The sequence below is a fragment of the Dermochelys coriacea genome, chromosome 2 (assembly GCF_009764565.3).
Source record: "Dermochelys coriacea isolate rDerCor1 chromosome 2, rDerCor1.pri.v4, whole genome shotgun sequence".
Classification (NCBI taxonomy): Eukaryota; Metazoa; Chordata; order Testudines; family Dermochelyidae; genus Dermochelys; species Dermochelys coriacea.
Genome location: NC_050069.1, coordinates 3217360 through 3233537, shown reverse-complemented (window position 1 = coordinate 3233537; position 16178 = coordinate 3217360). Strand labels below are relative to the sequence as shown.

The 16178-nt window shown below is 62.3% G+C and overlaps 1 protein-coding gene across 2 annotated transcripts in view; it reads left to right on the top strand.

Annotated features, from left to right (window-relative positions):
• Positions 1 to 599: 599 nt before the first annotated feature.
• The window catches only part of CPSF1 (cleavage and polyadenylation specific factor 1), a 33027-nt gene continuing 17448 nt past the window's right edge, over positions 600 to 16178 (top strand). The window contains exons 1-14 of one of the 2 annotated variants that reach the window (XM_038393530.2): positions 600 to 732; positions 1845 to 1999; positions 5895 to 5922; positions 6327 to 6460; positions 6999 to 7079; positions 7944 to 8095; positions 9026 to 9172; positions 9880 to 10019; positions 11117 to 11227; positions 12539 to 12632; positions 13586 to 13673; positions 14663 to 14788; positions 15425 to 15476; positions 15786 to 15880. In XM_038393530.2, the coding sequence (XP_038249458.1) occupies positions 1856 to 1999; positions 5895 to 5922; positions 6327 to 6460; positions 6999 to 7079; positions 7944 to 8095; positions 9026 to 9172; positions 9880 to 10019; positions 11117 to 11227; positions 12539 to 12632; positions 13586 to 13673; positions 14663 to 14788; positions 15425 to 15476; positions 15786 to 15880 (1392 nt within the window). In that variant the 5' untranslated portion in view covers positions 600 to 732; positions 1845 to 1855. Of the gene's footprint in view, positions 734 to 1827; positions 2000 to 5894; positions 5923 to 6326; positions 6461 to 6998; positions 7080 to 7943; positions 8096 to 9025; positions 9173 to 9879; positions 10020 to 11116; positions 11228 to 12538; positions 12633 to 13585; positions 13674 to 14662; positions 14789 to 15424; positions 15477 to 15785; positions 15881 to 16178 lie in introns of both variants that reach the window. The other variant, XM_043509871.1, reaches the window with a different exon arrangement.

Sequence of the window (16178 nt, the reverse complement as noted above, 5' to 3'; positions counted from 1 at the left end):
ACGCTCCCCCCCCGGTCCCAGCCCCTGTGCCTGCCCCACGCTCCCCACCCAGTCCCAGCCCCTGTGCCTGCCCCATGCCCCCAGCCCCTGTGCCTGCCCCGCGCCCCCCTGCCCCTGGTCCCAGCCCCTGTGCCTGCCCCACGCTCCCCCCCGGTCCCAGCCCCTGTGCCTGCCCCGCGCCCCCCTGCCCCTGGTCCCAGCCCCTGTGCCTGCCCCACGCTCCCCCCCCAGTCCCAGCCCCTGTGCCTGCCCCATGCCCCCTGCCCCTGTGCCTGCCCCACGACCCCTGCCCCTGGGCTCAGCCGCTGTGCCTGCCCCATGCCCCCCTGCCCCTAGGCTCAGCCCCTGTGCCTGCCCCACGCTCCCCCCCGCTCCCAGCCCCTGTGCCTGCCCCCCGCCCCTGGTCCCTGCCCCCGGCTCGGTCACGGCGCGCGGCCGGCGCTCGTGGAGCCGGGCGGGGAACCCAGGCGTCCTGGCGCTGCGGGGCGGGAGGCTCGGAGGGACCCGGGTTCGAACCCCCGCTGCCGGGGGGCGGGGGCGGGGGCGCAGGCGCAGTCTACCCCTTCCGCGGCGGGGCCAGGGCTGGCCCTGTCTCTATGGTCCCGGCTAGCCCCGCCCCCTCGCGGCCACTCTAGCTCTGTCGTCGCTGCGCTCTATGGTGGCCTGAGCCCGGCGCGGGACCCGGCGCTTCCGGCGGCTGCAGGAGGAGACTCTGCCGGGGGTGGGGGGCAGGTGAGGGGCTGGGGGGCCTGGGCCGAGCCGAGCCGGGGAGCGGGGCCGTCCGTGGCTGCAGAGGGGTCTCGGGGGGGCCGATCCCGGGGGGGAGGGGGTAGCTGTGTGTGGAGGGGTCTCCGGGGAATGGGGCTCCCTGGGGGGGTCTGTAAGGGGAGGGGTCTCCGGGGAATGGGGCTCCCTGGGGGGGTCCGTAGGGGGAGGGGTCTCCGGGGAATGGGGCTCCCGGGGGGGGTCCTTAGGGGGATGGGTCTCTCGGGGATGGGGCTCCTTGGGGGGTTCGTAGGGGGAGGGGTCTCCGGGGAATGGGGCTCCCTGGGGGGGGTCCGTAGGGGGAGGGGTCTCTCGGGGATGGGGCTCCCTGGGGGTGTGTGTGGAGGGGTCTCTACCGCTTCTGTTTCCTGGGGGTCAGGCCCCTGGCAGGGGGCTGCGGTGCAGATCCCTGGGTCCCTCCAGGGGGAGGTGGGGTGCTGCCCCCCAGGTGACAGGGCTCCCTTGCTACATTGTTCACATCTTGAGCCGATGGGATCTGCTGTGACGCCGGGGGGTGGGGGGTAGCAGACTGGCATAGCCGCCCTCCAGCCTGTGTCCTGGGCCCCAGGGAAGGTGTAATGCCGAGCCATGAACATGTGGGACTGTGCCCTGGGGAATGGTCCTTCCCACCCTGCAGCCTGGGGGTTAACAGCCCCCCTCGTTCTGTCCCAGCATCAGGCTCTGATTGGCGCCGGGAGATTCCTTGGCTAAGGTGTTGTGGAGGGTTTCATTGAACCAGGTCTCAAATCTCGCTTGGGAAATTTGGCTGCCATAATGTCTTCAGCCCAAGAGCCAGTGACTCCCCCAGAGGAGCAGGGTGAAGATGTTCCCTGGGGGAAACATTTATCTCACAGTTGGCAGGAGGCTCAGGCTGCCAAAGCAGGGCCTGTTCTTATGGCCAAGGATCTGGTGTGCGTACGGGAGAAGAATTGGTCTCTGGGATGTCACCCTTTTGCAGTGCTAGGCTCTCTCACCATCTCGCAGGGCCTGGGACAGCAGTAGTCTCTCTGGCAACCCTAAGGTTATCAGTGGTTCTCACAGCCGATTTGTCTTTCTCTTTCCTTTGTGTCCCTGGGCAGGTTCCGCGGGGATGTATGCGGTGTACAGACAAGCCCACCCCCCGACCGGGGTGGAGTTCTCCATGTACTGCAACTTCTTCTCCAATGCGGAGCGCAACCTGGTAGTGGCAGGAACATCTCAGCTCTATGTGTACAGGCTCAACCATGACTCAGAGGTATCTTGTCCTCTCGCGAAACCATCCAGCAATCCCACCCAGCCTTCTGTGTCTGTCTGTGCTGCAGTTGTGTTTACAGATCCTATCTATGTGCGTCTACGGCTTGCCTGTGATACCAGGGACAGGACTCAGTGACTCAGGAGATCCCTTACAGTCCTGTGTTCCTAACTCAAATCCAATTTGTGTTTTAATCAAATTAAAGCATTATATTTTTTGACCCCTGGGACCTCAGAACTAATTCTCCTCTGAGTGGAGGTGCATAAACATAAAAGCTTTGGACACCTTCCATGAAATTTTATTCATAAATCACAAAGGAGAGAGGAAATCTGGAACAGTGTTTGTAAATTATTATTATTATTGTTGTTGTTTATTACTTGTATTTCCATAGTGCCTAGGAGCCTTAGTCATGGACCAGGACCCCCTTGTGCTAGGGTCTGTACAAACAACAAAAATGCAGCTCCTATCTCAGTAAGCTTCCTATCTAAATATAAGACAAGATACAACAGATGGATATAGACAGACGGAGGAGTACAAGGAAGCACTGAGACAGCATTGTTGAGCATGATAGGCTGTGGTCTCAGCCCACCAGCAGCCTAACTGTTAAGATTTTTGTAGGCCTCATGGCAAAGGAGAACTTTGAGGAGGGTTTTGAAGGAGGGTGATGAGGTAGTTTTGTGGATGTTTACAGCGAGTGCCTCCCAAGCATGAGGGAAAAGCAGGGCAAAAAGCATGAAGGAGCTTGTTTGAAAATTACTTCTGAGGGAATTCTGCACCAAAAAAATAAAAATTCTGTGCACAATATTTTAAAATTCTGCAAAATTCTGCATATTTTATTTGTCAATAAATGTGGAGGCTCTGGCATGGCAGTGGGGAACACAGGCTGCTGGCTGCACTGAGGTGGGAGAGTACCCTGCAGTCTCCCCTCCCCCTGACACAGATTTGGCAGTGGGGCTGCACCTGACCCTGCTATAGTGCAAGGGCCGGGCCTGTCCCAGAAACACCCTGGGGCCCTGCTCCTCCTACACCTGAGGGCATTCTGCACCAAAAATATAAAAATTCTGCACACAATATTTTAAAATTCTGCAAATTATATTTGTCAAATAAATGTGGAGGCTCCAGCATTGCATTGGGGAGCACAGGCCTCTGGCTCTACAGAGGTGGGAGATCACTGTGCAGCTCATCCCCGGGACATGGACTCAGCAGTGAGGCTGCACCCAATCCTGACACAGTGCAAGGACTAGGCCTGCCCCAGAATCACTCCAGGGCCATGCCCCTCTGTGCCAAGTGCACGAGGTGTGGACATGCAGGCTCAGCAATGCAGGACCCAAGTGTGGAGGGGTTTAGTGTTGGGGGTGGGGGATCGAGCTGTGGGTTGAGATGGTTCTGTGTGGGGCAATCTGGGTGCAGGTAGCTCAGTGGGGGATGCAGGTGTGGGGGGATCTGGATGCACAGGGGCTTGTTGGTGGGGGGCGTTCTGAGTGCAACGGTAATGGGACTCTGCAGAGGTGTCCAGGTGAAGGTGGTTGGGGCTCAGTGGGGGGGTGTCTGGGTGTGGGGGGAATAGAGCTTGGCAGGAGGTATGGGTGTGTGGGGGGGCTCAGTGGAGGGTCCAGGTGCAGCTGGTTGGGGCTTGGTGGGGTGGGGATCCAGGTGTGGGTTGCTCCTCAGGGTGGTCCAGGTGCAGGGGGTGTGGGGCTCATTGAGTGGGGGTTTTCTGAGTGCGGGAGTCTGAAGCTCAGTGAGAGGGTATGAGGGGGTCTGGATGCACAGCAGATGGGGGAGCAGCTCCCTGTACAGGGATCCCAGCTCCTGCAGCTGAGGAGCGATGGGTGCAGGAAGTGTGTGTGTGGGGGAGAGTTTGCAGAGCTTCCTTCAGCCAGGGGAGAAATCTGGGGAGGGGTGTCTGACCCAGCCCCAGATGCTCTGCAAGGGAAAAGGAAGTTCCATCCTCCCCAGCCTAGCCAAGACTAGCAGCTAAGCCCAGTGCAGGGTAGAGCCACCAGCCGGGTCTTCCCGAGAACTTCCCGAGTTCTGCCTCAGTGATTTACCTCTCTGCTGGTTGCCCTGGGCCCCCGAAACATAGTGCTGGGGAGGGTCGCATGACCACTCTTGTGGATTCCCTTTGCTTCCCCCTCAGAAAGACATTTTTCTGCAGGGAAGCAAAGAAATCTGTAGGGGACATAAATTCTGCGCATGCACAGTGGCACAGAATTCCCACAGGAGAATCCTCCAGACCAGGTGCACCAAGATAGCAAACAAGAGGGACAGAGTCTCACATGCACACCCAGCCCTGGCCCCCAATCCAGGTGTGGGGCAAGCAGGCTCAGCCCAGCAGCTTCCAAGTGTAGAGAGGCTTAGTGTGGGGGGATCCAGGTGTGGGGTGAGAGGATTCTGTGTGGGGCACTCTGGGTGCGGGTGGCTTGGTGGGAGATCTGGATGCATAGGATCTCCTTGGGGAGTTCCAGGTGAAGGGGGAATAGGACTTTGCATGGGGATCCAGCTGAAGGGGGGGGTCTGGGTATGGGGGATTCAGTGGGGGATGGTCTGGGTGCAGGACTGGGGAGCCACATGCAGATGGGAGGGGCTTGGCGCGGGTCTGGTTGTAGAGGGGGTGGTGCTTGGAGGGGCGTGGTCAGGATGCAGGGAGTGTGGCTCAGTGGGGGGTGCTCTGGGTGCAGGGGGGCTCCAGATGCAGGGGGTGAGGTTCAGTAGGGTGGGTGTTCAGCCATGGGGAGCTTGGTGAAGAGGGGGTTCTAGATGTGGGCAGGGTGGGGCTCGGCAGGGGTTCTGGGTATGGGGGTTCAGGATACGCAGGGGTTGGACAGATGGGGGAGCAGCTCCCTGAACAGTGACCCCTCCCCCGTGGCTGAGGAGCAATGTGGGCAGGAAGTGGGGGGGAGGTGCAGAGCTTCCTGCAGATGGGGGAGGTTTCTGGGAGTGGGTTGGCCCCAGCTGCTCCTTGCAGGGGAAGAGAAAGTCCCATCTCCCCAGCCCAGCTGGGACTAGCAGCTGAGCCTGGTGCAGGGCAAGAGCCACTGGCCAGGGCATCCCCAGCCCCACAATGATTACCTCTCCGCTGGCTGCTCTGGGCGCCCGAAACAATGCACCCATGCTGCTGGGGAGGGGCGCATGACCGCTCTTGCGGCTTCCCTTTGTTTCCCCCTCAGAAAGGCATTTTTCTGCGGGAAAGCAAAGCAATCTGTGTGGGGCATGAATTCTGCACATGCGCAGTGGCGCAGAATTCTCCCCAGCAGGAAGAGAGAGCTCTGGCCCATTCAACGTGGCAGGCTAGGGTATGGGTGGAGCAACGCCAGAGAGAAGGAGATTGTGGTAATCAAGATACAAGCTGATGAGAGCTTGCACAAGAGATTTAGCTGTGTGGATGGATGGGAAAGGGTGGATCTTAGAGAGAGAATCTGTGAGACATAGACATAGACTCGGTGGAGAACCTAGAGAGGTGCTTGTGCTCGGCTTAGCTTGGTTAGCCTGGGTTATTAGAGTGCTTAGCACTTACATCACTTCTTATTTTCAAAGGGGTTTAGGTGCACGTACCTGGGGGCTGGGCCTTGTGGGTCAGGCTTGAGAGGCATGGGCAGAGCCTGGGGGTATAGGGGGAAGCCCAGGAATAACAAGGGGATCTGCTGGCCAAGATTGAGGGGCAGCGGCAGAGCTGTGGGGGAAGGGGAGCTTCTACGTCCCTTGCCTGCTCTGGAGCTGCCACTCTGACTAGGATCAGACCCTCTCGGCCTCAGGAGCACTCATGTCATTCTGGCGTTGAACTGAGAGATGCCTTGGCCAATTGCCCCAGAGGAGGGCAGCAGCTGCCTCTGCTGGGCTCGCTGGATCCAGGCTGTCTGGTTGCAGCTACTGATGTAGTTCTTTCTCTTCCTTCCAGCCCTCCACTAAAGGAGACAGGAACACAGGTACGTGGGACCAGGGCATCAGGGGTGGGCCAGTCTGGGCTCTGCTGCAGCTCCTGGGATCGCCCCGGGGCGGGGTTGGAATTTGGGGGGTGAGAGCAGGGAGGGATGGAACCCAGGACAGCCTCTGTTTCCTGTTGAGGTTACGAGCTGGTGGAGAGGCCGTGGCCCAGCGAGGTGATCACACTGGGGCTGGAAGGAGGGCTCGTGGGTGGAATGAGAGGGGGCAGTATGGAATGACTATCTGGGGGTGACATCTGTGAGGCCATTGACTCCTCTCTGCAGGGAGGGGGTGGAAGTGGGTCAGGCGGAGCCCTGCAGAGGATGCCGGGCCTGCCCTGACCCAGGGGCAGGGCCCAGCCTCAGCGCCTCGGCCTCTCACCCCTCTGTCTTGCTGGCCCATGCAGAGGGCAAAGGTCACAAGGAGAAGTTGGAGCTGGTGGCCTCCTTCTCCTTCTTCGGCAATGTCATGTCCATGGCCAGCGTGCAGCTGGCAGGAGCCAAGAGGGACGCTCTGCTGCTCAGCTTCAAGGATGCCAAGGTAACTTCCCGGGTCGGTGGAGGGGGAGGCAGGCTCCTACAACGGATCAGCAGCTACATCCATTCCTCCAGCCTAGCTGGGGGAGGGGTTAGATCCAGTCCCAGTTCAGAGGTCTGGGACTGGAGTAGCTGCGGGGGACTGCAGGCCTGGAGTGAGGGGCAGTGACTGGTCAGGCCTGGGATGAGGGGCAGAGACGTGGGGAGTAGCTTGGCGTGCTTCAGGACAGAGCTGGGTAGTGTCTCGGGTGCTGTTCTTTAGTCTGTCCATACCTAGGCAATGCCCCAGGGGGTGCTGTGCCATGGGGGCCCATCTTTCAGCCAGAGCATGAAACCAAGGGGCAGGTGAACTCAGCTGGCCCTGTCCTATGCCCTGTCCAGGAGGGCCGTGGCACTCCTCTTGGGAGGTGGCTGCATTTCAGGCCTGGGCGAAGTGCTCCCTGCAGGCCTTTGAAGTCCATGGAGATGCTGTATCCGTGGATGGTGCCCACCTGAACCGAGGGGCGCCATTTCATTAACCACTTTCTCTTCCTCCTCTGTAGCTGTCGGTGGTAGAATACGACCCTGGCACCCATGACCTGAAGACCCTCTCCCTCCATTACTTTGAGGAGCCTGAGCTAAAGGTTGGTCCTTGTGTGCTGGCTGTGGCGGTCAGCACCTTCCTGTTCCCGCTGCAGCACGGAGGCAGCTCTGGGGGCTGTTTGGTGGCAACCACTAGCCCTGTGGTGTCGTGCCCAATCAGTGCTGTGAGCTCTGTGCTCCTTCCTATCCCGATAGCCCTGCCCTCCGCTCCCGAGGGATGCGTGTGAAATATGGCCGGGAAAGGGCCCAGCCCAGGTGTTTGGGCAGGTGTCCGATCCACGGGGCTGGCTGTTCTCCTCAGGCTGCTGTGTGTCAGGAAGAGGCGGGACCCTGGTCTTGGTGCTGGGGTGTCTGTGAAAGGAGGAGGCTGAGCTGTGCTGAGGATATTGGGGAGAGTACCTCCAGGCCTAACCTCAGAGGAGATGTGGGTGATGGCCCAGCTCCTGGAGATGGGGCAGGCCCCCTCTCCCAGCACAGCTCTGCCACCATGGCCACCAATGATCCAGTCTGAATCTGAGCCACCAGTGCAGACTGAGACTCTCTGCCGTGCATCCGAATGGAGACAGCCTGTGTTCCCCAGGCTGAGACCACTGCTTGGGCATCCCAGAGCTAGAGGGGGAGTGGGGAGTGACCCCCACATGCCCTATCCAATCCCCTCTCTCTGCCCTTGGAGGAGAGAGATCCAGGAGCTCAGTGCCAGGGGTCCCAGCGAGCATCAGAGCAGGCCTGTGCTGTCTGGCTGGGTTGCCTGAATGAGACCCGCCATTCAAGGTGGCTGTGAGGGGGGGTGCCAGCCCCCCAGCTCCCTGTGAGGCTCCATCGTGGGCTGCCCTGGGTTGGCATGTTTGCTCCTGGGCCCTGGCAAGGCCGGTGTGGTTCATTCTCTGTGCTATCTCTGCTCTCAGGATGGCTTTGTGCAGAACGTTCACATCCCCAAGGTGCGGGTGGACCCGGACGGGCGCTGCGCAGTCATGCTGATCTATGGCACGCGCCTGGTGGTGCTGCCTTTCCGGAGAGAGACACTGACGGATGAGCACGAGGGGGTCATGGGAGAGGGGTAAGGTCCCAGAGCTAGCCCTGGCAGGACTCCCCTCTGCACTGGTGGGCACAGGGTGAGAGCCTATGAACTGCCCGGGCTAGGACATGCCCCTTGTCCCATTCCAAAGCTGGCAGCGTTCCCAGCTCCCTGCTGGCTCACGGGATCCCGTCATTCTGCTCGCCACCTAGCTTCCCTGCACTTGAGCTCTGTGATTGCAGTGAGGCCTCGCAACAGCCCGGCTCCCAGCTTTCCCCCGCAGGACACCTCGGGGTGGACTCTGGCACTTTGTGAAGTTGGCCACTGGAGTCATGTTTTCGGGGATGGAAAAGGCAAGAGGGCGGTGGGATCTGAAAGCCCAGGATCTCCCCCTGGAGGGAGGAGGGGCTGCACTTTGGCTGGGCCATTCCCAGTGCTGGCTGGGCCAGGAAATGTACCAGAACGGGTGTGAGAATAGGCGGGGAACCCTGTGGCTGGAGTGGAGACGGGACGCTGCTGCGTGAATGGAGCCTGCCATCTCCTGCAAGGTGCATGCGCCCAGCACCGGATATGCCCGGGGTGGCCACAATGGCAGCGTGCTGAGGATCCAGTGCACGTGTAAAGAGCCGATTACCTGCAGACATCAGGGTGCAATGTTCCACCTGGAGCGGTGCTGCCACGCCTCTCTGGTCAAGGAGCTGAGACCTGTATTCCCCACGGGCCTTGCTCCACCTCCGAGAGGACGGCAGCCAATAGGGCTCTGGTCATGCTCCAGCCACCAGGTCTCAGGCCCCTTCCGAGGGAGTGTGGCCAAGCATGGGGTGCCAAGGAGCCTGCCCGGGAGCTGCCTGGAGGCTGTGGGGAAGGTGCCGCGGGGGTGGCTGGGCTGGAGCGGGGCAGCCTGCTAGGCTCGGCCTCCCAGACTCTGTGTGACAGTGTTTTCCCTCCTCTTCCCCCCCCCCCCCATTGCAGCCAGAAATCGAGTTTCCTGCCCAGCTATATCATTGACGTGCGGGAGCTGGACGAGAAGCTGCTTAACATCATTGACATGCAGTTCCTATATGGCTACTATGAGCCCACCCTGCTCATCCTGTTCGAGCCCAATCAGACCTGGCCAGGGTGCGTCCCTCCTGCCCCCCGGGTTGCTGCCAACTTGGAGTCCCGGCTAGCCCACTGTGGGCACTGAGCGGGTCGGGCCCCATGCAAGGCTGGGCCTGCGAGGTGCTGAATGGAGGTGCTGGAGGGCGACTCGGCAGGGGATGCTCTGGTCTGAGTTGGTGCTGGGGGGGCACTGTGCTGTGTCTTGGTGGTGGGGGAAACGATTTCTGTTTGCAGGGGGCTCTGGGCTGCCAGGGGCGGCTGGTGCAGCCCCTGCCGAGCTGGAGTGCAGATCAATTCCAGCGAGTGCTGTGGCACGACTCGCTGCCCGGCATGGACCCACAGCACTGGGGTAGCTCTCCCGGAAGGAAGGGGCTCACTGGTGCAGCGTGGAGGGGCTGGGGTGGTGGCACCAAACCTCGCAGGACCCAGCAGGGCAGACGGGTTTGCAGAGGTGAGTTGAGCAGTAGCAGAGACAGACGTAGTCACTGTGGAAATGGAGGACGTGGGGGTTGGTGGAGAGCACGTGACCAATGATAGTGAAGCACAGGGCAGCCAGCTTTCTGGGGGAGACCCCACCCCAACCGTTCTCCCCTTCCACCCACTTCCCGTGGCATCTCTCCCTGCTCGCTTCTCACGCTGCTGCGGCCTGTCTTGCTCCGGGCTCCCTGAGCAGGCCTGGGGGCGGAGTGTATCCGAGCTGCCGTCTCTCCTTCCTCTCGGTGCAGGCGGGTGGCTGTGCGCCAGGACACATGCAGCATCGTGGCCATCTCTCTGAACATCATGCAGAAGGTCCATCCGGTCATCTGGTCCCTCAGCAACCTGCCCTTCGACTGCACGCAGGCCCTGGCTGTGCCCAAGCCAATAGGTAAGATGAGGTCTACTTTCCAAGTGTGGAGTGCGACCTGGTGGCTACAGCATGACTCTAACATGACTCCTGGGCTCTGTCCCCCCTCCGCTGCTGACCCTTTGTGGCCTTGGCCAAATTGCTCAGCCTCTTCGAGACTCTGGAAGACTAGTTCAGTGGTTGCCTACCCCTGGGACTTGGGCAGCAGCATGGGGCTTTGCGTGTGGCTCATTGGGTGGCGGTAAGTGCAGGATTGTAGCATTATTACCGCCTTGCTGGTTTGGCCAGCCCAGTGTCTGGCTAATGCAGAGCACTGGCTAACGCTCGCCACCCATACGGACAGAATGGCACCTGCTGTGCGGGGCGCTCACTCCCCTGGAGCGCAATATGGGGGGGGCTGAGGGTGGACCTAAAGGACCCCCATTTCCTCCCAGACTCCTCTCTGACCATCTGCTGTCCCTGGAGCTCAGATGTGAGCCTGCATCACCAGCCCCGCCAGCTCCCCCCTGGGTTGGTGCAGAGAGACCCCTCGGTTCTGAGAGGAAGGGGTCAGACCCAGCCCGATCCCCAGGAACTGGTGCCGTGAGTTCTGCAAATCCTTCCTCGCCCAGCCCCAGGGGAAGGGTTTAAAGCAGGGCAAGGATCCCGGGTAGATCTAATTTACCCAGCACAGGAACCTACCCCAGTTTGGCCAGGTGGGAGGGTGCCTGGGGGTGCCTCGTGCTGGGTCCTATGAGCAAGAACTCCAGGGCTGTCCTCTGCGCAGTGTCCTTCCCTGCCGCCAGCCCTGGCCCTGTGTACGCCGGGGAACGTGAGCCCAAGTCCCGACAAATCTTCCCTGAAGAATGGGCTGAACTGCAGGTCTAGTGAGGGGTGCTCTGGGCTGGGGTCCGGAGCCCTTCGCCTTCAGCTCACTGTGCCCGGGCTGGCCCGGACAGCTGCATGGGGCCGTGTGTGCAATGAGTCTATGGGTCTCACGCTAGCTGCCCACCCCGCAAACTGCCCTCCAGTCAGCACTCGTGTGGATAGCATGGAGGAGCTCTGTCCCCAGGGCAATCCCTGCTCCGCCCTGGTGTCTGCGCCTCTGACGCCTACAGCTGGGCTCATTCTCTCTCTAGGAGGCGTGGTGATCTTTGCAGTTAACTCCCTGCTGTATCTGAACCAGAGCGTCCCACCGTACGGAGTGTCTCTCAACAGCCTGACCACCGGGACCACGGTGTTCCCCCTGCGTAAGCCGGCGTGCCTTTCCTCATCTTCGCAGCTCTCTGTCCTGGGCCTGGCTCAGTGTGGGACGGGCATCTGGGGCTTCTGGAGGGGCAGCTCTCTGGGCAGAGCTTAGGGGCTGATGGGCACCAAGGTGGCGAGATAGGCTGGGTGATCTTGGCCTGAGTGGGAGATGCCAGCTGCCGAAGCGATGGCAGCGATGCTGTTGAGGGCTTTACTGACTCTGGCCCGGTTGGGAGCCAGGGTCTGAGCAATCCGATGGCCGCGGCATGTGTAGCCCAGAGAACAACTGTCCCCGGCCGCTCTGGGTGTGGGGAGTTTGCTGCCGACAGCCCGTGAGGGGGCCTAGCTGTGGGCTGCTGTCGCTCAATGATGCATGTGAGACGAGCCAGGGGCTCAGGCCAGCTCCCGCCAGCTGGCCCCTGCATCGTCATCAGACGGTCCAGCCCTCAATGGCGACTCCACTGCCAGTTCTCCAGTGGCCTGTCTGGGTCCGGCTCGAGGCCTGTGGGCAGCTGGAGGGATGTGGAGGTGTCCTGTTCCCTGAGCTCTCCACTCCGAGACCTTTCCCCAGCGCTGAATTCCCACCCGTTCTGGACAGCCGGATGCTGCACCCACCTGCCCGACGGTCAGGTCCCTGCAGAGTGCTGCTTTCCCCAGAGTGTGTGCAGCAGGCTCGCCCTGGCCCCGCGAGGGAGCAGAGCGCTGTGCTGGGAAAGGGCCGTGCTGGGAAAGGGCTGCGGGGACAGTAAAAGTGACCTGCCATCGGTCCAGCAGCTGTCAGGCTAGAGATGACAGCTCTCGTTGTGGGGCTGGGGGTGTGAACCTCCCCTCAGGACTCGGGGTCTGCTCCAATTGGAGGACCTGTTCTGGTGCCAGCTGCAGACGTGCTTTGTGGGGGGTCATTAGTCTGCAAGGGACCGGTGGGTTAGAGTGGGCTTGCTCACCCAGGGAGACTGCAGCAGTGCTCATGGGATGTCCATCGGTGCGCTCCTTTGCCCTCTGATAGACCCTGCATCAGTGTGTGCCACAGAGGCCCCTGCATTTGTGGTGCCGCGGGGCGTGGAGGGGGCAGCGTTCAGAGCAGGGGGCCGCAGCATAGGTGCAGCCTATAGGCCCGATGCAATGCAGTGCATGGAGCGGTGCGTGCTGGGACATGTCGTCTGTGTGGGCTGTGCTTGCCAGTTAGCTGCCCCGGTTCCTTTTCCCCAGCTCAGGCACAGCCCTGGGGGTCGTGGTGGCGTGGCCGGCTGAGCTGGGCCGTGGGGCTGCGTCATGTCCCTTGACTGCCACTGAGTGGGGCCCTCTCTCCGCAGGCGTTCAGGACGGAGTGAAGGTCACGCTGGACTGTGTGCAGGCAGCGTTCATCTCCTACGACAAGATGGTGATCTCGCTGAAAGGAGGGGAGATGTAAGACCCCAGCAGCGGCCCCGGGAGCTTGGCCCGGCTCTCCTGACCTTGCCTTTGGGAGCTGGGCCTGTCCCAGGGAGCTGGGAGCTTAGAGCTGCTGCTGTTCCCTCCAGCTCCTAGTCGAGGGGTGGTGGGGAGGCCACGGATTCTGAATAGCCAGGGTTTGAAAGGAGCCCGCCCCCCCAGCAGCTGCAGGGTCGTAGGAGCTGTTGGGGGGTACTGGGGTCTAGGGCTAGAGTGGAAGACTGGGAGGCAGGACTCCTGGGTCTGTTCATTTCTCCTCAGCGGCCCTGGGCAAGTCCCTGCCCTGTGTGTGCGTGAGGCAGGGATGGTGGCACCGGCTCGTTGCGTCGGAGGTGCTGCTGGGTGGAGAACCTGTGACAGTGCGGCCAGCCCCTGAGAGGGAAGGGATGGGCGAAGGGCCATGGGGTGGGCTCCACACACGCTGCTTGGAGTGCCCTCTGGGAGTCCCCGGGGGGCAAGAGAGAATACTAGTGGCTAGGAGAACTGCTAGCAGGTGCCTGCGGTTTTGGGGAGCTCATGGTTTGACTCGCTTTCCTGCCAGTCTCCACGGAGTCCCCCTGAGCCAGCGTTAGAAACTCACCTGTGCGGAGCTTTAAGCCCTGGTGCTCTTGCTGTGACTTCGCCAGCATGATCCATGCCCATGCAGGGCTTCCTCCTCCCCCGTCCATTGCCCCCATGTGCTTCCCCTGCCTCTGCCACGCAGGGCGTGAGCTCTGATCTGCTGTGGAGCTTGGCCCCTGGGTGCTGCCCTCCCGGTGTGGTGCGCAAGAGCTTGCCCTGGCCCCTCCCCAGGCTCCTGAGCCGTGCCCGGCTCCGCAGCGGGGGCTGATCGCAGAGCCTCTCTCAGCAGAGCTTCCAGCTGGCCCAGAGCAGCCCTGCGGGACCCGGGACAAGCTTCTGGCCTCACCGCTCTCCCTGTCTCTCCTTAGCTACGTCCTGACCCTCATCACAGACGGGATGAGAAGCGTCCGCTCCTTCCATTTCGACAAGGCAGCAGCCAGCGTCCTCACCACCTGTGTAAGCCGCTGGGCTGAGGAGGGGTGTCCTGGGGGGCCTGTCACGGGGGTGCTAGTAATTGCCTGGGGACTCTCCTGGACCTGGCTAGGTGGGATCCCAGCTCTTGCCTTGTGCCAGGCTAGTGCTTTTCTCTTTGCCAGGGTAACTGGGCTACAGAGACCCTAAGCGGGCAGATGGGGGCCATGGGGTTAGGTGCCATGCTTCCCAGGGATCCCTGTCGTGTGCCTGGGGATGAACTGGTGGCCCAATGTGGAGGAGCAGGTGTGGGCGGGACACTGGTGCCAAGAGCGATGCCGACTCCGCATGAGGCCAGTCAGCAGGGCTGAGCCCAAATGGGCAGTCAGAGGGGCAGCTGTGGGGCCCTTACGCACTAGCAGGTGGCTGCTGGGCTGCCAGGCCAGACCTGGGTGGATCAGTCACTGACTATGTCAGTGTCCTGCGAGTGACCCATGTGGTCCGGGGGCTCGGAGGAGCTCGGGTTTCACTGCCAGGCCTGGTTTCACTGCCCTCTGCAGGGCACGTCTACACAGCCAGTGACAGCGAGCCGCCGAGCCTTGTGCTGCCACTCTAAAAAGAGCTGTGTAGGCTTGACAGCAACATCTACATGGCTCTGGTAGTGCCAGTGCGGACCGGGCCCGGGTGCGGGCGGGTTGGCTGGCAGGCGCGGGCCACGTGGCCGGGCCTGGGACGCGGGCTGGCTGGCTGGCGCGGGCCGCGTGGCCGGGCCTGGGACACGACGCGGGCTGGCTGGCTGGCGCGGGCCGCGTGGCCGGGCTGGCTGGCTGGCGCGGGCCGCGTGGCCGGGCTGGCTGGCTGGCGCGGGCCGCGTGGCCGGGCTGGCTGGCTGGCGCGGGCCGCGTGGCTGGTCCTGGGCGCGGGCAGGCGGGCAGACTGGCAGGCGCGGGCCGCGTGGCTGTCCCCTTTGTGTCTGAGTCCCAGAGCGGGGCAGGGGTGGATCTGTTGAGCGTCCATTTCTCTGCTCCCCTCAGATGATCACAATGGAGCCAGGTTACCTGTTCCTGGGCTCGCGGCTCGGTAACTCCCTCCTCCTCAAGTACACAGAGAAGCTGCAGGAGCCCCCCGTGAACGTCGTCAAGGACCCCGCCGACAAGCAGGTCAGGGCAGCCCAGAGCCTGCGGGTGCTTCCTCCTCTACGAGCTCTTCGCCCCGCCCTCCTCTCCTGGGCTTCTGCTGTGGCCCAAGCCAGCCTGGCTGCATTTCCTGCATTGGTGCTGCGCCGTCCTTCGGGGGATTGGCCCAGCGGCTGCTGCGGGTCAGCGTGGCGAGGGGCTATGGGGTATGGATCTGTGAGCTAGTAGCCGTTAGCCCCACGTCCCGGTGGTCTCCCGCTGGACAGCTGCGGACCTGGAGGTGATGAAAGCTCCAGAAGAGGTGCCAGGCTCAGCCCTGTCCCAGACCACGGACAGCCCAGCGGGCAGCCGGGCAGGCAAACCCCACCTGCCCACCCTTTCTCTGCCCAGGTGTCTGTCTCCAGCTGGTCCCTGGCCTCTCTGGAGGCTGCCAGTGTAGGGTCTGACTCATACCCATGTGCTGTGGCTTCCCTTAGAGCAGGCCTGAGAGCCCCCAGCTCCTCCCACTGAGTGGCTATTGCTGTGGGTCACTGCTGGCCTGGCCATCAGCACCAAACAGCCCCATCCCTCCTCCCATTCGCAGAGTGAATGGAAGGGTTGGAGCCCCCTAGCTCGGGGCCAGAGGTGGGGAGTCACTGCTGGCTTCTCTGTTCCCCACAGGAGGAGCCCCCTGTCAAGAAGAAGCGATCGGAGTCGTCCGGGAACTGGGCTGGTAGGTGGGCGCCTCCTCGGGGTCGGGGGGCAAAGGGGTCCGACTGAGCCAGTCTCTGCATCCCAGGATTGGCCAGGGGTGCCTGGCAGCGGTTGCCCAGCCCTAGGGCCGGACCCCCATGCACCACAGTGCAGGGGAGCTGGGGGTACAGGGTATGCGGGGGACACATGAGGCTGGTGTGGCTCAGGGTGGGGGAGCTGGGGCACACAGTGGGGTGCAGGAGGCTGGCGTGGCTCAGGGCAGGAGTACAGGGGGGCGCAGCGCTGCCCCCAGCTCTGTCCCAGGTTCCGGCTCGCTGTTGTGTTGCAGGGGGGAAGTCGGCCCCGCAGGACGAGGTGGATGAGATCGAGGTGTACGGCAGCGAGGCCCAGTCAGGGACCCAGCTGGCCACCTACTCCTTCGAGGTACGCACTCTGCGGAGCTGCCTGAACACCCTGGACCTGCCGTTCTGGCCGGGGGGGCTGGCTGTGGCTCCCTGCCCAGCGGCCTGGGGGGGCTGGCGGCAGCTAGGTGGGACCCAGGCCCCTGCTGCCCCCAAGGGACTGAGCTCTGCCATGAGCCCAGCTCTCCCTAGGCTGCTCCGCTTGCTCATCGGTGTCAGCCCAGAGGGTGAGTCCCCCACACTTCCCGAGCAGCCTGACACGCCCAGGGCCCCGGCTAGGCAATGGGGGCTCTGTTTCCCCTCCCACGCTGATCCCCTCT